Here is a 27,850-nt window from a genome sequence, read left to right on the forward strand (position 1 = left end):
GGGCTATAAGATAAGCCTATATTGCATCAAGCACGGGGGTGATTTGCAGAAATGTCCACTATAGCTAAAAGGCAAATAAAGTAGAAGCCAGCCCTGGTGAATCTGTTGATCACTGCAAGTCTCCACACAAGTTAAGATGGTGTGATATCATAAGAGCAGCCTGCCAAATGAGGAGGCCCAGGAAGCCTCAGTAATTAATTAAGTCATTAATTCAGGTTCAGTCAGCCAGTAACTCAACACCTCCATTGGTTTTTCATCCTGGAGCCTGTGTGACACTTCAGATGTGATGGAACTTCATGAATTCATTTTTCTGTCAGCAACTGTTTGCTTGTTTCTGGCTGTTTACGGCAGCTTGGTGAACAGAGGGGTCTGTGCTGGGGGAGCAGCAGGAGCTGGAGGAAACGTCTGTTTATGCTGCCTATTCTGCAGCAGCATTAGCAGGAACTTTGGGCCTGCGTATGGCTCATTGTTGTAACTTCCCTGCACGGGCAGCTCAGAAAAATATGAGTTTGTGTTGAGGTCATTCCAGTTTTTGATTAAACGATAGAACCTGCTTTGTGTTATTCAGCTTGACAGGGCAGCATGACCCCTCCACACGGGACCGGCCCACGCAGAAAACTCAAGAGTGTTTCTGGAGAGATACCTTGGTGGCTCGTAGGATAGAAACAAACGGTTAAACGTTTGGGATCCTAGATGTCAGAGCCTCTCACACCGGTCACAAACCAGAGTCTATTCACATTTTCCAGCTCTGTGCCCTCAGTGCTGAGTGTCCATTCAGAGAGCTGTGACCTCAGGGGGTGTGGTGAGACACCTTGTGGCCGTAAAGTGCCACTCAGCACTCCTGAGGCCAAAGTCAGCAATGTCCCAATCAATATCCCACAGGGGCCTAATGATGTAGGATGCAGGCGTTATTGATCTGCAGCTTTGACACAGGCACGATGTTACAAGGCAGCTCGTCTGTTCTTCCTCCCCGACCGCACCGAGCCAATCTGAATATCCATCAGCCTGCCTCGGGTGCTCTCGGAGTGGCTCCTCTCCTCATTAGCGCTGGCAGGGCCGCTATGGTAATGTGGCAGCAAGGCACAGTCAGGAAAAAAGACTTGGACTGCAGGTTGGAGTCTGAAAAAAGGAGTGGAGGAGAAGCACAATGCAAAAGCTTCCTCCGTGTGTCTCACTGTGAACATGTTCCAGCAGCTCATCAGCGTTTGAAAATGTGTCCATCACAGGAAATGGCTGCAGTTAAAGGAACACAGGCACAGAGATGTTCTGCCTGGGACACCTGGTGTAGTTTGGAGACTTCCTCTATTGTCTAAGTAGGTTAGTGAATGCATAATGCTGCTCAGCGGTGTAATTTGGCCTGGATAAAGTACTGTGTCACCACTCTGCCTGGCAAATAGACTGAGTCTGCAGGGAGTCTGGATGGTCTCTGAGGATGAGTGTGTGGCAGCTACAAACACACAGATATGTTCACTTCCATTAAAACTGGGCAAACACTGGGATATATCACCAATCTAAAAAAGGAATTATGAGAAATCACACAGATCCGCTGCGTGCTGTCTGCATGAATTATTGCTGCAGATGAAAGAAATATTTTATACCCCCATGCTCAGTGGCTTCGGTGCTTATTACTGAAAGCATCAAGGTGTCCAAGTGTCTTAGTGGTGTTTTAAGCCTGGTTCCCTTCTTCATACACACAGGTGGGTGTTATTCTGTCATGCACTGTTACAGAGTCTTTCAGCTGGATAATAAAGCTGATGTCCAAACATGTTGTGCTTATTATGTGATAAATACTCTATTTATTCATTCTAATAGATTGTAGAGGCTTCTTAGCAACAGAAGTTAGTTCGTTAGTGTTGTTAGTATGTATGTGCCTTAAAGCTGAGGACAGCACAGTGTAAAAATACACTTTAAATAAAAGTTCTGCATTCAGAAATGACTTCAGCGAAGAATTATCAGTATTTATTTAAAGTAAACACATGAAAGTTGGGTCCTGTCATGTTTCTGATGTGTTTCTAATGAACAGCGTTCTGTTTCTAGCAGGTCAAGTTAGAGCACGACTGCTTTTTATGCTGTTTGATAGTTTAAGCAGAAGAAGAACTCATCGTATGTTTGGTATATAAATCATCCCACTCTGGATCATCACACCTCCTCTCCTCTCTGTACAAACTGCTCTACCTCAACCTGCTGTTGGTGTTGTTGTACTGGACCTGTTGGGGGCCAGTTATGATTCTTATTGGGACCCATTAGCAACAAACCTACACCTGACTGGAGGTCTAATTAGCCAGAGAAGCTGAGAACACCTGATATAAATATATATAACATACAGTATAAAGTATTCCTCTGCAAACTTAAAGCTGAGTCTGCAGACCTGTTGCTCGTGTCACAGTGAAGTCAGTGGATCCAGAAGGGTCTTCACCACTTCAGCCTCCGGTCATTTACATTTCTCTCTTCTTTCTCTCCCCCTGTGGAGCGATCAGAAGCACCACATCTGTCAGAACAAGCCCACAGAGCCCAGTCACACTGGCAGAGCACCAGCGCCACCTGCTGGCAGCTGTGACGGGCTGCACGGGACAGTGAGGGAGGTGCAGCCTCCATCACTGTGAGCATTCATGCTTCTGTAAATACACTGTGGTGGCTGTTTAAACCAGCTCTGACCACAGTCATGAGGAGCAGCAGAGCTTCAGTAAGGGACAAAATGATCTAAAGCAGTTTGATCTGTGTTCAACAGGTGTGGGGGGGTCCTGATGCCCCCTGCTGTTCTGACTCAGAGTGGATTAATGGGTCAGTCAAAACACACAAACACACAAAATCACCTTTCCCACTAATCCCAAAGGCTACGACTGCTCTGGTTTAGCAGTCTTAGCATACGTGATGTAACGAAGCTGGAAGGAGTTTTACTGGTGGAAGCATTGAAACTTTTCATGTGAGAAACTCTGCAGACAAATCAACTGTTTTTATGTCATTCTGGACTTGGAAAGAGACTCTGATCCTCAGAGCTCAGCCAGTAACACACTGTAACAGTCTGTAACAGCCAGTAACACACTGTAACACACTGTAACAGCCAGTAACAGCCAGTAACACACTGTAACAGCCAGTAACACACTGTAACAGCCAGTAACAGCCAGTAACACACTGTAGCAGCCTGTAACACACTGTAACAGCCAGTAACACACTGTAACAGCCAGTAACACACTGTAACAGCCAGTAACAGCCAGTAACACACTGTAACACACTGTAACAGCCAGTAACAGCCAGTAACACACTGTAACAGCCAGTAACACACTGTAACAGCCAGTAACAGCCAGTAACACACTGTAGCAGCCTGTAACACACTGTAACAGCCAGTAACACACTGTAACAGCCAGTAACAGCCAGTAACACACTGTAACAGCCAGTAACACACTGTAACACACTGTAACAGCCAGTAACAGCCAGTAACACACTGTAACACCCAGTAACACGCTGTAACAGCCAGTAACACGCTGTAACACACTGTAACAGCCAGTAACACACTGTAACAGCCAGTAACACACTGTAACAGCCAGTAACACACTGTAACAGCCAGTAACACACAGTAACAGCCAGTAACACCCAGTAACACCCAGTAACACCCAGTAACACACTGTAACACCCATTAACAGCCAGTAACACACTGTAACAGCCAGTAACACCCATTAACACCCATTAACAGCCAGTAACAGCCAGTAACAGCCAGTAACAGCCAGTAACAGCCAGTAACAGCCAGTAACACCCATTAACACCCATTAACACCCATTAACAGCCAGTAACACCCAGTAACACACTGTAACACCCATTAACAGCCAGTAACACACAGTAACAGCCAGTAACAGCCAGTAAAGGTGCTCTTTAGGATATTAGCATCATGTTTTTTATCTCAGTGGTGGAAAGAGACCATGAACATGTACTTCATTAAGGTTCTGAGGTTCTTGAGTGTTTCAGTTTCATGTCTCTCACATACTTTCTACATTCCTCTGACAGCAGCAGCTACTTTTAAAATGGAGGTGTTACCTTAAAAAGAAGATGGATCAGTGAGGAGGCTGTTCAGCTGCTGTGGGGACTCATTCAAACACTGAGGGAGAAAACCAGAGCGAGGTCAGACCACTCCTTAAATACCCTCCCACCACCTGATTAAGGTGGACTAAACCATCTGTGGGGGGAGGGGGCACTACTCACACACACATATACACAGTATTTGGCCAAATTTGTGTCCAACCATTCTATAATCAGCTTCATGAATCAGTGAGAAAGAACTGAATCTAACATTTAATGCTGCTTCTGTCAAACAGACGCTACATTAACAGCCCCCATCTCCACCCCTCACCCCCTCACCCCCCCACCTGCCTCTCAAACATGGAGCAGTGAGGAAGTATAAAGAGTTTTGGGCCTTGTTGTGTGTTTTTCAACCAGACTAAGAGGATACAGGTAAGAGCCCATACACTAACACACATGTAGCCTGACACACCACACGAGGTGGAGGATGTGTGTATGGTGAGTTTATGATCTGCTCCACATGGTTCAAACCTTTTCTTTCTCTCCTGCCACATATATCATCTCAGCACCACACAGATTATTCTTGGGACCCTGAAGCGAGTGTGTGTGACTCCTAAGACGGGTGTCAGCGGCCTAAAGTACCCGACAGTGTGTAAAGTAATGACCACAACCAGCCTCAGTGGTGTAGTGCTGCCTGTGTGTTAGAGCCTCAGTATCTAATGTGAAGTCATGTCATGTGTAATATATCAGTTTCAGGGGTCTTTTTCCAGAAGTATGGTCCTCTCTGCTCAGAATACTTCTGTACTATATAATAATCCAGAGTTTGGATGCAGGACTTTTACTCCAAACAATCCTGAGATCAGTGTGAGTGTGTGATCCACCTGTAAACTGAATGGGATGCACTACACTTTCAGCCAGAGGAAGGCAGTGTCGGCCTGCAGGAGACAGCACATGACTCACCAGCGTCCTAACACGTGACGCCGCGTCATTTAATGAGCTCATTCACAAAACCAGTGACTCCTCAGCGGGACATTTCCACGGAATAGCAGCTAAACGTAAGGAGACACGGCCCATAAAGGCAGCCCAGACACCTCTAACCACTTAATTTGATGGACTACTTTATGGGTGCACGCTGCATTTATTGTATCTCCATTAAGAGGTCAAGCTGGCACTTAAACAAGAGGCAGAGTGATGGGGGGGGAATGGGCCTTTAATCAGGGACACCACTATTAGCAAATAAATGAAAAAAAACATGATAATTAAAAGAATAACTGACAAACAGTCACTAAAATGATTCTGTCCTCTAGTTGGAACCATTAAAGCTGCTCAGAAGATTTGTTTTTCTAATTAAAAAGGAAAAGCTGAGGTGAAACCTTCCTTCATCACATCAGTAAACATCTGCCCCCCCCCCCCCAGTGCAGTGATTAAATGATCACTGGATACCACTGGAGCTGAAACTACTGCCAGTGCTGCACTAACTGGTTTCCCTACATACCAACAACATGTGGTCCACAGAGATGACACGTATGAGGATGAGGATGCAGATACACAACACACACATCCATTAAACACACACACATCCATTAAACACACACACATCCATTAAACACACACACATCCATTAAACACACACATCAAATCTCCCTGATCAGGACAAACCTGCCGAGCCTCTGATGGGAAGATAAAACTGTCCATGTGCTCTCTGAGCTCCTTTTACCTTTTGACAGTGATATCCTGTGGTGTTATTGAGCTGGTGTTCACACAGCAGGTACAGTATAACATGTCTGGATTAAATAATGCTGTTTTAAGCTCCTAAGGTGTCCTGATATTATCTGCAGGGACACATGAGGCACGAGAACACGTGTGAGCTCCTTCCTGAGGTGTCCTCAGGTTATAAAGGTCCCAGGGAGGAGATGTAACAGGCACTGGATGTAGAACAAGAGGCAGGAGCACTGGGACAAGAACTAAAGTGTCACCACCAACACTTTGTCCCACAGAGCCTTCACCCCCCCCCCGTCAGAGCAGCCTATCACCGCTGACTGATGGGGCTCAGACGTGGGCTACTGTGAAGGCGTGGCCAGTGATCACAGTACCAGTTTCCACGGAGGGCTGCGTGCGTCCTCGCTCAGGTTTGGAGAGTCAGACGGAGTGTGAGCAGGACTGAGCTGCGCGTCAGGCTGGAGCAGGAGGCGCACCGCCCCGGCGCAGGTTTCGGCTCTCTTTTCTCACCAGTCCTCGATTCTTCCGCGCCTCTAATCGGATGCTGCACGTGACCCTTCCCCGCGTTACAGCACACCTCTGACGGACAACCATGGAGGGTGGAGGCAGCCGCTGTAAGATCGTGGTCGTCGGGGACACGCAGTGTGGGAAGACGGCTCTGCTGCACGTTTTCGCCAAGGACTGCTACCCAGAGGTAGGTCTGCAGGAGGTCCCACCTTAGGGTGTCAGACCTGGGGAGCAGCGGGGGCAGGAGTTAGAGAATCAGGGAGCACTGACGTGGAAATGTAACCCTGCACAGGTGAACTTCAGCACTTGTTCAGCACATCCTCCACCTGCCTGCAGACAGGGAGCACCGGGCAGGAGGCTGTAAAAGCCCAGTAATAGTCCAGTAATGTCTCAGTGGACTTTTACTGTGTCTGCTGCGCTGCCCATAAAACTTTAAGGCGTTGTCTCAGCTTGCTGTAATATTTCTAGCTCTCTTAAATATTCTCAGAGGGCTCTGCTGAGAAATGTGCTCCACTGTTTTATTTGTCTGCTGCATCAGTCCAAACAGGATATTCCCACCAGCCTGCTCCTGTGGAAACACTGGCTTATCTTGTGCCTCTTCACTGAATAACCACAATAAATCCTTTATTTTCAGAACTACGTGCCCACGGTGTTTGAAAACTACACGGCCAGCTTTGAGATAGAGAAGCACCGGATTGAGCTGAACATGTGGGACACATCAGGTGAGACAATGGAGTCAGTCCTCTGCAGCCCTGCATGGTGCCGTCCCCGGCTGTGACCGTGGGAGGGCTGCCTCACTCTCTGCTCTCCAACTTTTCCAGCAGTCACCTCTTTGACAAATAGTTTTGACCTTGTCAGCGTCATATAGATGTCTTTTTGTTTTTGGGGGTTTTCTTTTTTAGCCCGAGCCGTCTGCTATTCCTGAGTGTTGTCTTTGTGACAAACTGCGGTGCCAGCCCATGTCCCTGGTGCCTTGTGTTTGCATTCCTTCCTCTGCTGTCCACTGTGTGTGTGTGTGTGTGTGTGTGTGTGTGTGTGTGTGTGTGGCTCTTCCCATGCTCTGGCTGGAGTCGGGTGGCTGTCGTGGGAGGAAGGGGTGAGGATAATTGAGACAGGATGTGCCCGAGGGGACCAGTTTTTCGATGCTTTGCTGACTTACAGGCTGATATGTCACATGTTGTCTGCAGGGTTGGTTGAGTTTCCTCCTTTCAGAGTTAATGTCAGAGATGACAGTCAGTTTTATTTCCTCCTGAGCCATTTGTTGAAGAATCGAATGCACCCAGAGTGGAAGTGTTTCCACAGCTGGCCACCACACCCACCTCCCTCACCCCTGGGAGAGATTCCCTCAGATTCATCCATCAAAGTTTCAGCTGAATGTTTTAGTGACCTGCGATCTTGTGAATGTTTCAGGAGCTTTTTCCTTCAGTCGTTAAACATGTCAGATTTCAACCTGCTCAGAAGCACCTGTGACGTCACTGTCACACATTACTGCTCCGCACCAACCGATCCATCTCAGCTGTGTTGTGCGTTCTCTCATCTCAGCCTTACTTGGATAAGGAGGTCAGTGACTTCTTCTGTGACTGGGCTTCGGTACACGGGTGTGTTTCTGGCTGGGAAAGAGGTTTGGTTTGACCAGCAGGCAGCCGGTGGCTTCAGTCAGACTGCTGCACCAACAGCCGCGCTCTACTTTCATCTCAGTTTTGTCAGCGTGGATGGATCATCTGCTCCGAGCTGCCCTGAGATCTGCGTCTTATCGTGGTCATCTGAGGCTGCAGGCTGCTGTCAGCTCTCTGGCTGACCAGTCAGAGGTCTGAATGTGGGATCCTCTCAGGGGGAATTCCTCCTTTTACCATAAACATTCCCAAAGCTAAAACTATCATCCGGGAGTGTTTTTGTGTTAGATGTTCAGTCAGTGAAAGAATGTTGTTTTTCCATGGACCTCATGTCGACCCAGAGAGTAAATCTGCTTGAGCCTGTCAGTCAGGGCTCGGGGTCCTCGGGGTCCTCGGGGGCCCGGGGCCACGACTTAGAGCTCCTTATCTGTGAGCTCTAAGAAGCTAATGATGCTGTGGGAATGTTGTGCTCCTGTCCATCTTAAACCCTAAACCACCTTTGGCAGTGTTTGGTCTTTAATCTTCAGCCAGGAGCCGCCCACCCCACCCCACAACAAACATGACGTCACCCAGCCTAGTGTGTGTGTGTGTGGGTGTGTGTGTGTGTGTGTGTGTGTGTGTGTGTGTGTGTGTGTGTGTGTGTGTGTGTGTGTGTGTGTGTGTGTGGTATGCCATTATTCACTGATTCACAGCAAACACAGATGTTCACATTTTCTCGCAACAAGAAAAATAATTGGCTCACACTTGGATGAAAAGGCTTTCATCTGAATAAAACAGCACGCTTAGCTCTTTTAGAACGTCTCCTTCTCTTCTCTCCTCCTTCAGCTCCCCGTTTCCAGCCGCTTCTGTCTTTTTCTAAAACCTCTCTCATGTTCACCAGCTCAGTGCCCGGCCTCTCAGGCCCCGTCACACCATCATTTAGAGCACATTTCAGACTGACATCAGTTCATGTCGGTGGAATCGCTGCCATCAGTGGGTTTACTTTGTGTGGGGGGGGGTGGAGGATGGAGGAACCTGTCAGGGTGGTAGTGTGCCCAATGAGGAGCCAGAACTAGACAACCGTCAGTGCCTCACACAGCCTCGGCTGTTCAGTGAGGAGGTAGAACAGAACCGTGCTGTCACAGCTCACGGGACGCTGGACACCTTTGTTTCTACCTGACATTTGCACCAGTCAGGCCTTTACTTTCTCTCCCTCACCAGGTATGCAGCTGTTTTTCCTCCCCTCTCATAACCAAAGCTTTCAGCCGCTTCACATAAACTATTGTCTCCCTTTTTAATTGTTGGTGAAGTCTGCCTGCTGTGGTCTGGCTCCGTTCACAAAGCATTATTGATCGCTATCCGAGGCAGGGCTTTTTAAACAGCTTGTGTCTCGCCTGCTTCGCATTTCTCCGGCACGGTTAGATGTGTATTGCCATTAAAAATTCTCCCAGCATTCGTTGTTGCAGCATGAAAGTCGACCATTGATTGGTTTGGTCTCATTAATTCTGGCTCTTCCACGAGGTCCAGTCCTTGCAGAACGGGTGAGGGCAGGGTGAGGTGTTTATCTAATTGAGGTCACTCCTGAGTGTAAATCTGTGCATGTGTGTTTGTGTTGCAGCTCTTAATGAATGGGTATTTTAAGAAGCATTAAACAGAAACGGGAAGATCTTATGGCTTCTGGGAACCAGAGGACAACTTTGTATTCAGCTCTGGACCATCTGGAGAATTAAATCAATTTAGAAAGTGATTGAATGGAATTCCAATGAGAGAAGCCACTGTATTATCTGTGTATGTGTTTGTGTGTGTGTGTGTGATGGGTGGTGTCATCCCATCCACCATTGTATGTGTCTCTGACTTAATTGACTTTTAAAGCAACTCAGGCTGTTATGTAGTCAAACTGTCACTGTGGCTCAGTGATAACTTGTCTGCAGGCTATTAGTGATTACTGTCAGAGCTCGGGGGGGCAGTTGACAGTCAGCCAGTCTGGGTTTTTATTTCATTATTTTTTTTTGCCAAGCCTGAGGCATTAATGCACTCCTCCTCTCTTCCCAATATGGTAAGGGTGCCTGGGAAAGATCCCCTCCAGCCTCGGCCTCAGTCTAATACCCCTCTTAGATGCGTGCGTGCTGTTTCTCACAAGTCTAAGTCATGACAGGCCGGGTTTCCCCAAACTTCTTACAGCAGTGCTCTCACATCCCCCTCTGTTTCTCCTCTCTAATGCCTGACCTGGTTCTCACATGAAGGCTGGAGCGCTTCCAGTCATGCTGGAGTGTGCTTTCAAGTGGCAATCCGCAGGAATCGTGTGTTTCTTTTGTCTTTTGCTGACATCTTCGCCACTAATCGCTGTTGCTGTGGTGTTTTGTACTTCTCAGAGATCACTTCTCATTCAAACCACGCGCCCCCCCCCCCCCCTCTGTCCTGAGAAGTTGTGTTGATGAAATGTGAGTTTCTTTGGCTGATCAGTGATGTTTGCAGGCTCTTCCCATTGCAACCACCCAGTTCTTTCTGTTTATGACCAAACAAAGTGCTATGGCTGCTGCTGGGAACATGAAACGCGTCACTTGCTGTGCACTGGAGGATTTTTCCTGCAGTAGACCTGCCTGACACCGGCTGCTCACAACAACAAATCTAAAAGCTTTCATGAACCGGCTGCCGTTTGAAGTACTACTGTGCTGCACAGTCAGTGATGGAGAGCAGAAAACATTTATTTATCTGACAGTGTCATATTATTACTCTCCGAGGTTCTTAAATCAAATTACCTCTCACATGAGTGTCAGAGCAGTCTTCCTCTGCTGAAGTCATATTTAATACTTTCTTTAAGGCTCATTTCTCGTGACGAAGCCGTCTTGTGTCTTCACAGTCAGCGGTGTGATGGTTTTTGACTCGACAGACGATAACAAGACACTGGCAGTGTGTTAACACCACTCCCAGTGCCAGCGCTCGCTCACACTCGCAGTCTGGCTGTCTTCCTCCTCTCGTACGCACTTCCCAGCATTCCTGGTGTCTTTCTGCTCTTTAAACTCCACATTCTCCGCGCTGGACCAGCAGGCCGTCCAGAGGCCTGTAAAAACATGCTGAGTTCAGTTGGTCTCTGTTCCTCAACACTTTCTGCTTGATTAATCTTTAATAGAGACTGAGCGAACTACAACCACAACACAGAGTAGAAATAAAATCAACAGACCCCCGCCGGAGCCAGAAGATGCGCAGAATGTGCTATCAGACCTGAGTAGTTAACATGCTGATCACAGGAGATAACATTATCTGCTCTTGGATCTCACAGTTTGGCCTCTCTGAATCACTCCTGTAACGTTAAAGATGAAAAACACAGCTCCTCTTGCTGAGCAGGAGATGCTGCTCAGGTGGTTGGTGAGAGGCGGCTGCTCGTATCCGCACAGACAGTAAATATACTTTTTGTTTATTTCTGTCAGCATCCTGAAGGGAGGGTGATGACGACATCCTTTCAACTGCTGTTCACAAGCATGAATGTATGCGCCGAGCCCTGAAAGCTGTTCCCTCTCTTTGCCTAACCAGCCCAGGGCAATAACTGCCTAAACGAAACCTGTTTTGATGATGCATAACAGGCTGGAAGGCACTCCCCTGCGCTGGGGGAGAACGCCTGCACGACAGTTTCGGGTAATGAGTAAACAGGAGATAGTGCAAGCTTGGTGAAATACTGTAACTTAAAATAACTGTTTGTGTCCTTGTAATGACACAAACAGACACAGTGAACCCACCAGTTCAGCCTCACATGTTACACAGCACTGGATCCAATTAGGGCTGGGACTAATTATTCTTTTTCATTTGAAGATTCTTCTCAGTATGATGATAAAGAATCACCTTCCTGGAGCCAGTGCTGGACCAGTTCAGACTGAATATCTCAACAACTTCCACGATCCCCTGACTTTTCCTCTCATCATCAGCTTGGCATTAGCATTTAGCTCCGAGCACTGCGGTGCCTAAGTACAGCCCCCCCAGAGACACCAGCCTGCCCACAGACTCTGACTCATGAAGCATGAAAAGACTCGTCAGGTGAACCATGTTCTGTTGTGTCTGAGAGCACAACTGAACACATGAACCCACTGTACAGATTTAATGGGAAGTTCCCTTCTCAGTGTGGCTGCTGAGGTGTGAGAGCAGCTCACTTTGTAATAACACCGTCCAACCTGTGACTGACATGTTGGATTTCTTCACTGGTCGGAAATAAACCAGCGTCTGTGTGACAGGTGCCGACTCTCCGCGGACAGGAGTGCCTTTGAAGGTATTTTTGGACAGAAGTGGTGCCGTTCTGTCCTGAGGCTTCATGAGCCCGACAGCAGAATATACTCCGGCTCCTCTCTGACTCTCATGCCCCTGACGTCAGGTGTAGGATGAGCCTGCAGCCTCTCTGGAGGCTCCACCTGATCATTTCCAGGATTACACTTAATGGCTGCAGCCCACAAAGACGTTGTGCATATTAGAAATCAAACGGCGAGGTGGATGTGCAGCGTTCGTATGTCGCTTTACTGTAAAATGCACACACGCTTTACGTTTTATAGCCGAGGATTTTAGTGACTTTTTGATTCTGAATCAGAATAAAATGTGGGCGTAGTGACCGTTTGCTTGGCTGTGGAGAGCCGTAAATGTCCAGGTTCTCCCTTAAACACTAACTAAAACTGTATTTTACAGCTTATAAAACTTAATTGCTCCGTAGTCACACATGAATGCACATCATTAAAATATCAGCCACAGAAACACAGACGCGTGCACACCTCCATATCGCAAATAACTGTAATTATTTTGACATTACTAGAAGTAAATCCCTGCTGTGTTCCAGGCTGCTTCCTTCTTCCTCTTCTCCTCCTTGCAAATGTTCTCCAGCTCAGGACTTTTCAACAATGCTGATCTCACGGACAGCGCTGCGCTTCATGGCACCCTGACTCTGTGAGTGGGTTTGCGTGACATTATGGAACCTCTGGAGGACAGCGGGCAGTCTTGGCTGCTGGCTGCATATCTGTCTAGCAGAGGAGCAGCTGTGCTCCATCTCTGGAGTTCAGCGCTCCGTGACTCACATTAGAATATTACACAAAGGGTCAACACGCCGAGGAGGAAATGGCGGCCCGTATGTTACAGTAGCCCAACGAGAAGATGAGGAAGAGTTGTTAAAGTGCAGGACAGAATGATGTCACTTCTCTGGAGGTGGATTATCCATTAGGGTTTTTTTTCTTGGTGCTATTTATCTATCCTCCCCTCTTTCTTCTCCTTCGTGGATGTTCTCCATTAGTCAAGGCGGCTGCTGCAACGCCGCGTTGAGGTCACCAGCAGTCGGGGGCCGTGTTAAGCAGGAGGTGGGCAGAAGTGCTGCATGAAAGCCAGCCAGCCACCCTGACAGGAACACACAGGCTGTAATTACCACACAGAGTATCAGCTCTCCTCAGAGACAGTGAAACACACACACACACACACACAGCAGTGCAGGCATGTACTGTTTTTACATGCATGTAAAATATCCAGAGTGTTCCACATGTCCAACCGCTCATAAAGAATAAAACAATCTTGGAGGCCTCAGAGGATCCAGCTTTCCAGTCCCTCTGATCTCTGATCTGTCAGAGGAGCCTGTAAATGTGACCGTGGATACAGCCATGAGCTGAGATCCACCACACATTCCTTCACTACATCTCAGCCCCCGCGCACTGTCAGCTTAACGCTGAGCACCAGGCAAAAGTGGATAATCTGCTTAAATAGCATGTCCACTGGTGAACAGCGCTGCACGCTGCCGATAGGCTGTATGTGGCTTTTACTTAGCTAATGTGCCAGTGGAATAATCAAAGTGCTGAGTTATTAGGGCCTGAACATTAACTGGACCGAATTAAAAGGAGTCTTTTGGTACGTTGAGAAGAAAAAGAACACTTAAGGCTTTTGATGAGCTCACAGTGACTCAGATTACAAGCCGTGTCTTAAGCCCCGCCATGATGTGCCTCCAACGGGGGAGGATGGAGATACTATAATGACTGACGTAGAATAAAAGGATAAAATGAACATAGAGAACTGTTTTGTCAGCAAGCATAAAAGCGGAAAGTCACACAAAGGGGCAGAAATGAGAATAAATTCTAATTGAATGTACGGATGCACAATACTGACATTATTCCCATTATTTAATGTCTTCTAGATTAGATCCAGATGGTTTCCAGTGTTGAACAGAAATAATCTGCGCTCCAGATGAGGTCACATGATGATTCTCTGTAGGTTCATCAGTGACACATCGTCTTCACATCGATACATTAGAAAAATATTGATTATAGCAGCTTTAACTAACTGAACACGAGCTGCAGTGCTGCATACTGATGGATGCAACAGATAAAAAGGTGTGTGTGTGTGTGTGTGTGTGTGTGTGTCTGTGTGTGTGTGTGTGTGTGTGTGTGTCTGTGTGTGTGTGTGTGTGTGTGTGTGTCTCTGTGTGTCTCTGTGTGTGTGTGTGTGTGTGTCTCTGTGTGTGTGTGTGTGTTGTTACGTGTCACTGCTTGTCTACATGTGTGCTGGCATGTGTGTGTGATTGAATGGGAATTCCAGCAGCTCTGACCCTGAGACCCCTCCTATTGTTTCTCAGCTGACCAGAGGCGTAATGGGGGCTGATGAGGGGCGCTGCGGCGGGGGCGGGGGGCCGGGGGCCGGGGGCCAGCAGCTGCTTCAACCAATAGGGGGTAGTCGTGTGGGGGGGGGTAGTTGCCCTTAGAGCATGTTATAAGAGCAGCAAGTGATCGACTACTGCAGTGAAATCTGGGAAAGAGTACATCTGTGCCTTTCCCACCCCCACGCACCCCTCCAGCCCTCGAGGCTTTTTGGTGTGAGTAGCGGTTGTTGGTGGCACCCTTGGGACGTGACCCACTGTGGGCCTTTGGGATGCAGACACACTAGTGCCAACTGTCACACTCTTAGAGCACCGCAGCACTCTTGTTACATGCTAAACACGACACACTGCCATTATAGATGGTCCTGTAGGGGGTTTAACGCAGTGCCATTGTCCCGAGGAGGAGGAGGAGGAGGAAGGAGGAGGAAGAAGGAGGCTTTAATTGTGCGACCTCTGTCTTCATTGACCTGAAGTAACATGATCTATGGCACGACTCAAAGGAGTCCACTGCCACAGGAGGAAGTTATCGATCCTAAATGGAGTTCCTTCAAGGGCACATGGACTTGGACACGGAGGAGCTGGGAGCTTTCTTAGTTTTTTTTATCTAAGTAATGAGCTGGCAGAGTTTCTGGTCAAGTGCTTTAAACATGTGAGCTGCCACCGCTCACATCGTACTGCACTTATGTTATTTAGCGAAGAGGCTTCGGCACAAATGTACACAGACCAATGATGTTCACTAATAGATACTCAAATGGAAGCAAACTCACTATTCTTCAGTCAAAATCAATAAAAACAGAACAAATGCTGCTTCTTTTTGAAAGCTTAATGGTGTGTGTGGACCTCTTTGCTTCTACTTTGATGTTGCCACTTCTGCTAGTTTAAATTTGATGCTAATTCACAGCGTCACTGCTCAGATTTAAGCGAAAGATGGGAGCATTATATGAACACCGGTAATGTGATTACAGTAACACAGAATGTCAGTACTGTTCATGTGTTTGGAAAATTGGTTTCAACAAGAGAGGAGAGACAAACAAATGCACCCTGGCACTAAACCAGCACTTGTTCCTGTTGTGCAGCAGCAGCAGTGAATGCCTCAGTCATCCAGGCAGACAGGAAACCCACCCGGGGAACTGTGGCTCCGTGCCTTTTCTCCCGGTCCCCTCCCTTTACTGAGTGCAACAGAACCCGATGCAGCGCCAGCTTTGATCAGCTCACTTCAAACAGCAGCCCTGACTGGTTCTGCTGTTCCCAAAGCTTGTCAGTCCCTCTGGCCCCCCACCTCCATGGGAGCCAAACCCTCTCAGCATCCGTCTGCAACCCATCCGAGCGAAAGGGGATACGGGGAGAGAGGCCGTCTTTCACCTCCATCCGCCACCCCCCACCTGCACCTTCCTCACACACTCGACAGATCCCATCATTTATGGATGACTTTATTTATACACAGGATCCCGTGCGCCCTCTTTCTCGCTGCTGTTGCTTTTGTGGAAGTGAAATTGCTCTTTGAGTAGGGCCATGTCTCTTTTCAGCCTCCCCGGGGGGGGCGCAGAGTGGGCCGGGGGATGGATAGCACCATGATAGGGATGGGTTTGGATGGGTATGCGCTGGAGGAAGTGGAGTCGATGTTTCCACTTACAACTTATTCTTTCATATGCCGGCGTAGCTGCTGTCTGAATATTCTCACTTCTTTCTTATCAGACAGACAGCCTTGGACGGGGAGGCTGCAGTCAGTGTTATTACAAGTTTTAATGAAAATCCTCAAATGGGAGAACATGTTTTGAAAGGAGAGAGCATGAGATTGAAAGATGTGCAGGAGTGGAAATAAAGGATGTGATCTCTGCTGTTTTACAGTTGAAAAAGGAGTGTAAAAAGATGAATATGAATGTGTGTGTGTGGTGAGCTGGGAGCTTTTCATCAGAATTCAATGTGGCATGCAAATCACCAATACTTGGTCAAAGACTTTGAGTGGGTGTGTAAAACAAACACAGGCCTCATAGTGGTGAACTTTCTGGATGAGATTGTCCAAAACTGCTGCAGAGTGGAGAGTGACCCTGTTTTCCTCATCGGCACAGTGGGGCTACGTTTTCATCAGAACCATCCGCGGGTCCAACGCTGACTGGTTTGACAAAGAACAGACGATCATCAAGTCAGCATCTAAACTGTTATTTAGTGGATCTTGTCCAAACAGCCTGCTGCTTGTTGTTGCTGTTGTGGTGTGAGAGAGGCGCGGAGTTTGAGGAAGCTCAGAAACCGATAAGAACAGGTTTGGCACGTTCTCCCTGTACTCAGCCAGCAGCCGCTCACAGCTACTTGAATTCCTCACACAAACAAACGCCGTGTTGTGTTTGTGTTGTAACATCTGAGCACACGAATGTCTCCCAGCGTCACTGGGGAGCGCACCTACACGGGCTGCCACACCGGTTCTCAAGTCATTTCTCTAACAGTTCAATGAGGAAAAACTAAAGACCTAATAAGACAGGAAATATGTATATGGTTTAAGCGAGAGGGGGAATATATAGATGAGGAGAAGTGAGCGACAACAGAAGCATAGTGATCTTTAAAAGCAGAGCTTCAGACACTCGGATCAAACACAGGAGATGAAATGCTGTTTCTCTGGTAGAATGAGTGCGTCGGTCCGGATGTGTGATGGAGTGCCTGGAGGGGGAGGCTACATCTCCATCCCTCTGAGGCGAGCAGGAGACGGGCGGTGATGCAGCTCTGTCCCCTGCCTGAGCTGTCAGCGCCGCGGCCGGCCCCCCGCTTCTCCACCTGCGATGTGACGACGGACGCCGGCATCAACCGCGTGGCAGCGGAGCTCAGAGCAGATCAGTGGAAGGTGCTTGATGCCCTTCAAAGGCTGCACTTCCTCCAGGGGGGAAAGCACAGGGGCTTTGATCAATATCCCCGGTGTGAAGGCTGGAGACGAGGAAGGTTAATGGCCATTTAACCCAGTGTCACCTCCGCTGTCCTGCCTGTGTGCTAATGCCTTTGAAAACTTGACACAACCATCTCTATTACAGATCAACCGCTTTATCGCTCTGGCTGCTCATGCAGTTTGACCTATAGGCTTTACAAGAGCATACACCTCCCCCCTCCCCCCTCGCCCCATCACACACAAAGACAGGAGTAGTCCAGAGAGCAGGCCAGCTAAGGTTGCTTCATTACTGGCTTTCTAATGATTTTTCACTAATTCGCTGCCTTGAGCTCCTCATCTAAGGCAGATGCCGTGTGTTCAGTACATCAAAGCTGTAAATGCTCCGTTTGTGTCGTTTGCTTCTATATGTTGCAGAAAATCTTTTCATCATTTGATGTGACGGTGTAATCTGAAGGTGGAAGGTGCAGCCCAGCCCCCCCAGTATAAAGGCTGTGTCAGTGGTAGACGTTTTAGAGTTGAAGCACCAGAGGAGTAAACGGCTACAGATGCTCTCAGCTGCCCTTCGCCGTGAGAGTCGTGCGTCAGAGAGGTCGATGGCAGCCAGTAAAGAAACAGTAACGTCCCCAGTTCCACGTGGAAAGCACGTTGTTGTATGCCGATCCTCTGGGTAGATGATGTGAGAGTGAGTTCAAACCTTGTTGAATCAGGGTCTGATTGTGGATGTGGGGGCTTTAAAAGCGTTTTATTTCAGGTTTACATTCACATAATGAAACAGATGCTGCGTTGAGTGGTACACTGGGTCACAGTAACTCCACCTCCTCTTCAAGGGAGTCTCTGCAGCAGGCTCGGTTTATCTCTGTTTGAGTAAGAACCCTGATTGAGGAGAAGTTCACACCACAGACCTTAACTCCAGCAATGAAAGGTCTGACCAAGCTTTTAAAGGACGGAGCGCCAACCCTTCTCTTCTTTCCTTTTACTCACCTCTAATCATTAATGCACCAGAGTCATTAGCCTCCATGATCCCCTCGCTCTCCCGCTCTCTTCATCCTTACTTCCTTTCAGGACGTCCACAATGAAGCCATTTGCACCCCATCAGGTTGCTACGATACTTGGCTGCCCCAACTTAAAATGTTCCTTTGCTTTGAAGGTGGATTTCAAGAGGAAAACAGCTGCAGGAGAGAAAAAAGACTGTTTATGCTGAATGTGTTGTTCCTCCGGTTGTGGCTAACTCAGTCACACTAACTATTCTCCTTTATTTGGTGACATTTGAGAGGGTGTTTGTGTCCTTATACCCTGCCTTTGTTTGTGTGCATGGGTGTTTTCCACACTGTCTATATGGCCTAATGAGGCTGTTAGTTGCTGTTGACTCGCTGCCATATGTGCATGAGCACATCAGAGCCTCATGGCAGAGACTATTGTTTCATCCTCAGTCATAATGGTTTTCTTTTTAGCCGTGGCTGCAATGAGCATGCAGCAAACCGAGAGGAAGAGAGAAAGAAAATACCTGCTGTGAGTTCATTTCATCGTTTGTCCTCACGAAAATGGGAATTCTCACAGAGGAGGGTTTGAAAGAGCAGACGGAGAGCTGTCGTGTTTCAGACACGGTGTCCCTGCGGGGTCGTCCAGGCATCAGGGGACAGGAGGCAGAAATGAAGTCATACCACAAACCCTCAAGCCTTATTACTGTACATTAGCGCTCCACTAAGTTCCTGTCCGCCTCGACACCCTCTGGGATATTTCTGGCCTTTGATGAAGCTCTTCTGACGGCGGGTGAGGAACGCTTTCCTCCCACCTCTGTCACCTCTGCTCGGTGGAGCCTCCTGTGTGGAGCGCCGGTGTGGCTTAGCGCTAATTATCCCCGTGGAAATAAAGGGAGAAATTCACTTTCCACTGTGAAAGATCGCTGGTGCTAAATCAGGCTAATGCTAATGCTGCAGGAGGAGGTTTTGTGCGGGGTGTTTTATGCCTGTCCTTGGCACGCCGTGGCAGGGTCCCGCTCCTTGCCAGGCGTGATGGTTTTAGTGGTTCCTGCCAGGCTGTGCCCCCACCCTCGCCCTCCCGCCCCATCCATCTCATCCTGTCTCTGGCTGAAATTCAATTGACCTTTTGTTCCACCTCACAGTGAATGGGCACAGGCCACCTCCACCAATAGCCAACCCGGAGCTCTCATACCTCTTTATTTGATCTGTCCTGCAGAGTCCAGTGCTTTCATTACCTACCAAACACCCACTGCACGCCCCTCTCCTCCGCTCCTCTGCAGCCACGTCCTCTTTTATCTCCGCTCGCTCTCTTTGCTGCTAGGGGGAGCGAGTGCTTTTCAGCTGTTGGAGCTGATGTACTTTACAATCAGGAAAAAAACCTCTTTCGTCCTCCTCCTCATGTTCTGTATCGTTATGGTGATTGGCTTTTATTTGTGCCTGCTCGGCTCGTTTTAAAACACAGCACTTTTCCTCCTCGTCTCTCCCTCGGAGGACTTTTTTTCCGACTTTGCAGAAGTGCTGAGGTAGCTTCCCTGTCGCTCAGGGCTCAGAGCTCTGGATTGCTGCGCCGTGACGAGGCCTGTTGTGACCGTGACCTGCCAATCATTTTGATCATCGGGATTGACAAATCGATCCCAGCGGCCTCGTTCCGGCCTCTAATCGCATCTTAAGTCAAACAAGCACCATTGTCTCAACTTTCCCTCATCTGACATCTCCTCCCCTTCATCTGGATTCTGCTTTAATTCCCTGGTTGCGCCTCTCGTCATCTCATACTTCTGCACCTTGCCCTCGCCCAGCCGTCAAAGTCATTAAATCTTTTCCGTCCCCTCTCCACCCCCGCATGCTCTGTCTCTTTTCTTCTTCAGCTCTAACCTCAGTTCAGGTCTGCAGCACTGTGATACATACTAAAGACCGACTTCAGCAGCTACAGCACCTCATGTGTGACCACTACCAATCAGAGCTCGCTGTCGAACAATGTGTGCTTTGCTGACTGTTGGACTTGGCATCCGTGTGATTGGGCTTTTTTTTTGTGTGTGTGTGTGTGTGTGTGTGTGTGTGTGTGTGTGTGTCCCTCAGCAGCACAAAACAGTAGCAATCTTGTGTTAACTGTGAATTCCTGATACTAGCTGATCCAGTTTATTCTTTATTTCTTCTATATTACCGTGAACATTTGATTACAGTGTATATTTTTGAGTTTAGTGTTTGTATTAACAGTCTTTAGGCGTCCCATAACCAAACAGTACTGAGGGAAATGCTTTTAAAATAATGAGAATTAAATTGTAGGATCACAATTTACAAAGCTAAAGTTTCAAAGAGCCGTACCAACAAGCTTTTTGACAGCGTATGCAGGGACAGTTTCATCTGAGGGCACCAGTGTCCAGTTGTCTTACTACAGCCGTGACGTACGTGCCACGCCGTGTGTGTGAGAGCCGGCACGTCAGCACTGACTGATGCAGACGGCCGTAAAGCTGCAATAGAAGAATTGATGGCACTGATGGCAAAGAGCATTTTGGTGAGAAGCAGAACGTAAACAAAACAGCTGTTTTCCCTGGAGGCGTAAAAAGCATCAATCTTTAATGTGTGATGCTGTGACTGGCAGCCTGTTGCACTGTCCTCGGTGGGGAGGGAGCAGGTCACCGGCTGAATGACGGGGGGGCCACAGGCCGCGTGCAGCTATTGTCATCTTCTCATTCCATCATTAACAAAGAGAACATAGTGGTGCTAGAACAGGCTGTAGCACCATTGTGCAGGCTCCATGTAGCCCTCCAGACAAAGAGCGGCAGCGCTTTAACGAGCTGACTGCCTATTGTGTCTGCCCCGGTGTGAAGCACGGCAACAGCAAGGCTAAAAATCTAATTATCATAATCAGTTTGTGTCACTTTAAGGGACTGAGTGTAATGTTGTATGTGTTATATACCAAAGTGCCAACCATCCATCTACATTTCCAGCAGCTGTAAAAGTAAAACATGGTGATTTGTCACCAAACTTGAGTTTTCTGACACTAAATTTATGCAGCGAGGGTGTTGTTGCTATCAAAATATAGGAGTCCAGGTCCACACCAGCTGCCGGGGGGGAGGCAGGAGGGAGGGTGCCCGCAGCCACATTTCCCAGAAAACCCAGATATTTTTACAAGCCTCCTAATGAGAGCAGTAAGAGAGCAGGACCTGTGGAACCGAGCGGCTCGTGAAAGTACAGAGGCACCACTCTGCCCTCAACTTTGATCAAGGAACAGAAATAAAAAGCGAGCGTGTGGAGAGACACGTGAGCGCATGTGAATCTCATTCAGTAGGAAGAAAATGGAAGATTTTAAAACAAGGACCGTTTGCAAGAGAGACAGGAAGAGGGACGAGTGGAGAGAATAAAGGGGTTCAACCTTTAGTTTGGCCTTTGAGCTGGCATTCACTGTTGTTTCAAGATGATAATGGATTGTGTGCACAAGTCCTCTGGTCCTCAACACACTATAATTCACCTTTGTGTGTGTGTGTGTGTGCAGTGAGTAACCTCTCAACATTCCTCGTGTTAAAGGGAGGCCACAGCTGTGTGGAAGCCCAAGAGACAAAGATACTCAAATATGTACACACAACTGTTAAGATCACAACTTATTTGCATTTGCAGAACGTGTTCAAGCCGCAGCGTGTCCAAGTTCATGTCACAGCCTCTGCTCTGATGGGCTTTCCATGATTTAATGACCCGCAGGTCACCTTCCAGGGGTGTGCACTATGTCCATAACTGACAGAATAAGCCATATGGTTGGGATGAAGAACCTCGTGGGGTTAAGTTTGTTAAAAACAAGTACACAGAGGAATTTCTGAGAAGACACGGTGACCTTATGCCATATGTGATTGTGTCCACAGGTTCCTCTTATTACGACAACGTGAGGCCGCTGGCGTATCCTGATTCAGATGCAGTTCTCATCTGTTTCGACATCAGCCGCCCAGAGACTCTGGACAGTGTAATAAAGAAGGTCAGTGTTTTTTACTTCATCTCCCCTCTCAACGCTTTGGAACAGCATTTAATATCTGCAGTGACACCGGAGAACCAACCGGAAAAAATCCAGCTTTCCCTGATCAGCATCTTCTATCCGCTCCGATTTCTGTGGCAGCAGCTCACATTTTCATGGCTCAACAATAGAGCAAATCAGCACAGAGGTTAGCGCCTCCCGCTCCTTTATCCCATCAAAACGTCTATAGATACTTGACCCTCGTCTCTCTCAGGAATGGAAGGTCAGCGAAGAATGAGAGGAGCCGGGGGGGGGGGTTCAGAGGAATATCAGATACGCAAATGAGGCACAGCAGCCAGATCAAAGAGGGGCTGTTGCAGAGCTCTAGAACTGCCTTCCTGTAGGCATTTAAAGTCTGAGCCGGCCAGATGGTGGCAGTTAACATTAGCAAGGTGGCCTATGGCTCGGATGTTGTAGTGCTGGAGTTGAGAGCGGGGTGGCTGCTAAAGTGTGGTAATTGTGGCCACGGACGTGTTTTTGGCGAAGCTTATTGTGTACGTAGAGACTCCCAGACTGTCCGGGTGTGTTAGCATGGGCGGGTGTCATGTAAAACAGGCCTGTGCCTCCTGGTGGTCTCTCCTCTAGAAGCCGTGTGTGTGTGTGTGTGTGTGTGTCTGCCTTTGAACTGAGCTCCTTGTGGTTCCCACGCTGGGCCTGTTGACGTGTTTAGTGGTCTGAGGGGAGCTGCTAAAATGCCCCCGCAGACTTTGTAGATCTAACCCGGGGCACCTTTTTTTTTTTAAACCTACAAATGTCCCACAAGCCTCAGTGCTCTCTGTCAACCGGGGGAAGCAGAGCTGCACTCGAGCTTTTGGTTTTCCCATGAATCCCCTGGCAGGGGGTTGCCGTGACCCCCGACCCCTAGCTGTCGCCCTGGTAATCTCTGAAACTGAGGGCCACATGGAAAACCTGTTGCACCATCACCGTCCCAAATTAGACTCTTGACCTCTAGAAACAAGGAGGTCACCGAGGTTCCCTACGACAGCTGGGGGAGGAGAGAGGGTTAAACAATCAAAGCTTCTGGTTAGATGTTATTGGGAGAACAGGGATGGGCCGGAAAGGTCAAAGGTGGTTTTCAACGTGAAGGATGAATGGACACACATTCTCCACTCGGCATGTGGAATATTTCAGGGCTGTCGGCTGCTGCGGTGTGTTTGTGTGGCAGGCGGCAGAGACTGCGTTGGTTCAGCTGAGTTTCAGAAGTGACATTTAATCTCAGGGTGATTTTAGAGGGAAGACTGCTCACCCGCTCCTCTGCAGAACCTGAAATAGATTTGTTGATGGGGGGCTGTGTGAGGAAAGCTAAACACGTCAGGTTGTGCAGAGATGTGAACCAAGCTGGCAGGAATAAAGCTGTTATAGTTTAATATGGTGCTATATAAGGAAAGTTTAATTTTACAGTGGGATTAGGAGAATATAAAACGTGCCTGCATTAACAATGCTTTTAACAAATGAGGATTTATGTTTTTCTTTGTCTTACTGTTTGGGAATGTAAATTAAATTCTTTGGTTTTTGGAGAGCTGGTCACAGAAACAAAGTGGAAGAGATGAACTGGACTTCAGGCGGTTCTACTGAGCACTTCTCCCTTTCTGACCACAGTATTAACGGATTAATCGAGAAGAATGGTCAGATTAATAGTTCATCAAAATACGCCCTCTTGTTACTGTATTAGTGAGTATGGTGGGGAGTTTGTTATAAGACTGCCACTAACATTTCTTTTTATTCTGAGTAATTATTCTTATTGATTTATTTAGTCGATAAAATGACAGAGTCTTCACATTGTTTGTTTGAACAATGAAAAACCAAAAGCTGTTCAACTTCTAACCACATTAAACAGAGAATCAGCAGATTCTCCTCCAACTTTGTCTGATTTTAAACTCCATTTAACGTCAGGAATGTTTATCAAGATTCATAGTTGTAAAGAAGAACTTCCAGACATTAAGACCTTGTTGTTTCCCCTCGACCACCTGGAGGAGAGCGTCAGGTGTCCAGTGTCGCTACAAGCAGCTCTTCTCTCGTTTGGAACCATCAGTGATGTGTTATTGTGTCTCAACAGTGGCAGGGGGAGACACAGGAGTTCTGTCCCAACGCCAAAGTGGTGCTGGTGGGCTGCAAGGTGGACATGAGGACAGACGTCAACACCCTGAGGGAACTCTCCAAGCAGCGCCTCATCCCTGTCACCCACGAGCAGGTGAGAACGAGGGGGGAGGGCGGTGAGGGGAAGAGAAGGGATGGGGTAAATAATGAGAGGGGGACTTGGAAGGTGCTTTGGGGAGAAAGACAGATTTGAAAACAACAACGGATGCGGAAAAGAAATTAGAAAGCAATCCAGCGATAATGTACGATTTTTCCATCTCAGATCAGCAGTGGCATGCCTCTCCGCGGTCCCACAGGAAGGAAGTGTGAGACGAGGCAACACAATCAACCGCCGAACCGCAGAATAAGAGCTGTGTGAACCCCCCAGGGGACATGCTGGGGTTGGCGTTTTGACCGAAACTTGCTGACAAGCGATGTAAGGTTGCTCATGGCGAGGGCCGCGGAGGAAGGAAGCACGGGCGCTTAATGTAGTTTATGTCTAGGGACACAGTTTTCCCTGAAATGAAAAATTCATGCAGATTTAGGGATTTTCAAAATGTAGGATGAATAGAAAAACAGACGTTGATAAATGAGTGAGCCCTTTTATCGCATGGCGCCGTGACCTCTAAGCTAAGGGGATGGGGAGAGGAGGCAGGCGATGATAAACTGTTCTGTAAATCTGTGAATTTTAATCAGCTTTCAGCGTGTTCATTCTGTGCTCTCCCGTGTTGGACATACAAAAAGTGGAGGGGCTTTTTCACCACCGCACAAAAGCCCTCAGAACAAAGGACCTTTTTTTCCCCCGCTGCCGTCTGAGAGCTCGCCGGAGGCTAAAAGCATGCAGCCTCCAAAAATCAGCCACTGAAACCAGCAGACAGTTCATGTAAATAAGATACATCAACAAAGGCTGGCGTGGCGAACCACAGAGCTGATGGAGAATAGCTGGGGACCGTTTGTGCCCAGGTCTGCATTAAGCTCGTTGTTTTGCTCGCTCTCGCTCACCACTTTTGTCTGAGGCGACTACTGTGTGACACACATTTTCTGGCGTGCTGAAGGGACACGCAGCAGCAGATGCCAAAGCCGTGTACAATAAACATTTCGGTGCTCTAATCCAATATCATGTGCTCCTATCGTGTTGTTGATCTTAAATAGAATTCCAACACAGCCGAGGAGTCGCTGGCCAGAGTGACCACTGGGTGAACTCCACACATTTCCGCACTAATCTGCCTGAGATCCGATCGCGCTTTTCCGCTTGTCACGACAATCTCTACCTCGGCCCCCTCCCACCGCCGCCGCCGCCGCCGTCCCTGAGTCTAAATCTGCCGTTCCACCCAGCGAGGACTTCATCGCTTCTTCTATGTGGCTCTGTGCACAGCCGGGATAAGAATCAAGCAGCGTCCGCTGGGGATGAAAAGCTCTCTGTGTTGGGGGTTTGAGGGTCATGGGAAATGCAGTCCTGTCTCATCTGTTCCAACCTCTGCATGTGCTGATCCTGCATGGATGTGGGTATGAAGTCTGCTCATGAAACAGGAGACCACGCAGGACCGTAGTGAAGAGCCAGGCCGAGGGACTTGGAAATTAAATTTGCCTCTGATTTGATCACAAGCAAACAATTTACGGTCTTAATTAGCGGGGTATACAGTAACATCACTCTGGGGTCTGCTCCAGTGCTGGAAGACTTGTGTTAAACTTGTGTCTCTTCTCTCTAAATAGACTGAGTCCACACTGGCTCTGTGCTGCTCTGCTCTCACTCTCTTAGCACAGACTGAGAAATCAGAGCCTCTGCATTATTCATGCTTCAGATGGAGGAGCTTCATTTGTCTCCACACAGGTTTAGACCATTGACATTCAGTCTCCGGTTTAGATCGAAATCTTTCTCACATCTGCTGCCTCTTCCTGGGACACTTAGTCTGTTGAGACGAAGTGCCTGCTTATGCCAAGGTGCAATGAAGGATGGGATGCATAAAGTAAAATTTCATTGTCTTGGGGAAGCGGAGTAAATTCATGTCTAACACAACCTCTAAAAGCCTGAGGAACCAACACAAAGACATTGTTTTGTCACAGGCAGGAATTCTATTAGTACAGAGGCAAAGTATAAAATATGTAAAAGGAGAAAAACCACAACAGAAATGTATGATGTCAAAAATGACACATGTTTTTGTTGCACTGCAGGTAAAATGTCTCACCTTCCCCCTTTTTATTTTCCCTTGAAAACATTTTCGTGCTGACTTTGAGCAGCTTTGCCTCCTTTCTGATTGTCTGCTGTCTCTGTGTTCCAGGGCAGCACCATCGGCCGACAGATCGGGGCGGTAGCCTACGTAGAGTGCACCTCTAAGGTTTCAGAGAACAGCGTCCGGGACGTGTTCCACGTCACCACGCTGGCGTCCGTGCGGCGGCCGCACAAACCGCAGCTAAAACGCAGCAGTTCCCGCAGAGGCCTGAAGCGAGTGTCACAGCTGCCCCTGCCCCCCCTGCCGGTTCGGACTGAGCAAATGGACCAGGCCCCGGCCATGAGGAAGGACCGGGCCAAGAGCTGTGTGCTCATGTAGGACCATCATTCTAAATATATATATATATATATATGTATATACATAAACACAAATATATAACAGAGGAAGTCTATTTATTGTTTTTGTTGTTACTTTTTCTCATATTTTCATTTTTTGCACTGCAGAGGAGTGAGGAAAAACATAGCGCTGTGGAAAGAAATGCTTTGGGTCGTTCTTTTTTTTTTTTTTGCGTGTGTGCATATTTTCTAAGCTGTTTACATATTTGTGTTGTTTGGAAACGATGACAAATTGGACTGACCCTCTGGATATGAGGAAGCTGTGATAGTGGAAGTGCCGTCTACTCCCGGGTATTAAAGAGGAATTAATTTCCTGAAACGGCTCTAATGAGAGGATGGCACGGCGGCGAGGAGGAGAGCGCAGGGAGGACCATGTGGAAGCAGGACGTCTGGGGATGTAGCTTGTTGTTTTCAGAGAACAGGAGGACTAACTGTCTCGCTGCGCTGACTGAAGTTACTTCCCGTTGCCATATTTGAGAGGAAAACCAGTATGTACAGTGATGCTGAAAAGGGATTATCAGATGAACGATGGCTCGAACCAAACATTTAGCAGCTGGAATGAGATTAGGAGATATGGTGAGGGGGTGTGAGCGTTACTACCATAAGTGCATTTTAGAAAACAAGTCACAACACGTGTGATTTTATTTTGCTCGTTTAACACTATTTTTGTCATCGACTTCAACTGTCTGTTTGTTTCACTCAAGTTAATGCTGTTGTCACTATTTTAAAGATGTTTCTTTGTGGAAAATAAAGTGGTAAACTGTTAGGGCTATTTTGTTGTACTTTCACTCAATAAAGCGAAAGCTTGACTGCAGAGGGAAAAGACGGAAAGTTTCATTCCTTGTCTTTCATTAAGCTGCATGAGAGATGAACCTCCCACCCATGTGCTTTCTTCTACCAGCCCTCCAAATCCATATTCGTAA

General features: G+C 47.8%; 1 protein-coding gene across 1 annotated transcript; it reads left to right on the forward strand.

Moving 5' to 3' along the window:
* Window positions 1-6,227: 6,227 nt before the first annotated feature.
* Window positions 6,228-27,806, forward strand: rnd2 (Rho family GTPase 2). The gene is made up of 5 exons (XM_070847438.1): window positions 6,228-6,424; window positions 6,872-6,959; window positions 22,140-22,249; window positions 24,342-24,476; window positions 26,641-27,806. Exons 1-5 carry the CDS (start codon window positions 6,323-6,325, stop codon window positions 26,908-26,910), a joined length of 705 nt encoding a protein of 234 aa, XP_070703539.1. The 5' UTR covers window positions 6,228-6,322; the 3' UTR covers window positions 26,911-27,806.
* Window positions 27,807-27,850: the final 44 nt, after the last annotated feature.

This window comes from Pempheris klunzingeri, chromosome 17 (genome assembly GCF_042242105.1).
Source record: "Pempheris klunzingeri isolate RE-2024b chromosome 17, fPemKlu1.hap1, whole genome shotgun sequence".
Classification (NCBI taxonomy): domain Eukaryota; kingdom Metazoa; phylum Chordata; class Actinopteri; order Acropomatiformes; family Pempheridae; genus Pempheris; species Pempheris klunzingeri.

What these genes read in the sequence shown, in the direction of transcription:
- rnd2 (XM_070847438.1), top strand. Translation starts at nt 6,323, where the DNA reads ATGGAGGGTGGAGGCAGCCGCTGTAAGATCGTGGTCGTCGGGGACACG. An exon ending in CCAAGGACTGCTACCCAGAG is followed by an intron (nt 6,425 to 6,871) that starts GTAGGTCTGCAG and finishes CTTTATTTTCAG; the next exon opens with AACTACGTGCCCACGGTGTT. An exon ending in TCCCTGTCACCCACGAGCAG is followed by an intron (nt 24,477 to 26,640) that starts GTGAGAACGAGG and finishes TCTGTGTTCCAG; the next exon opens with GGCAGCACCATCGGCCGACA.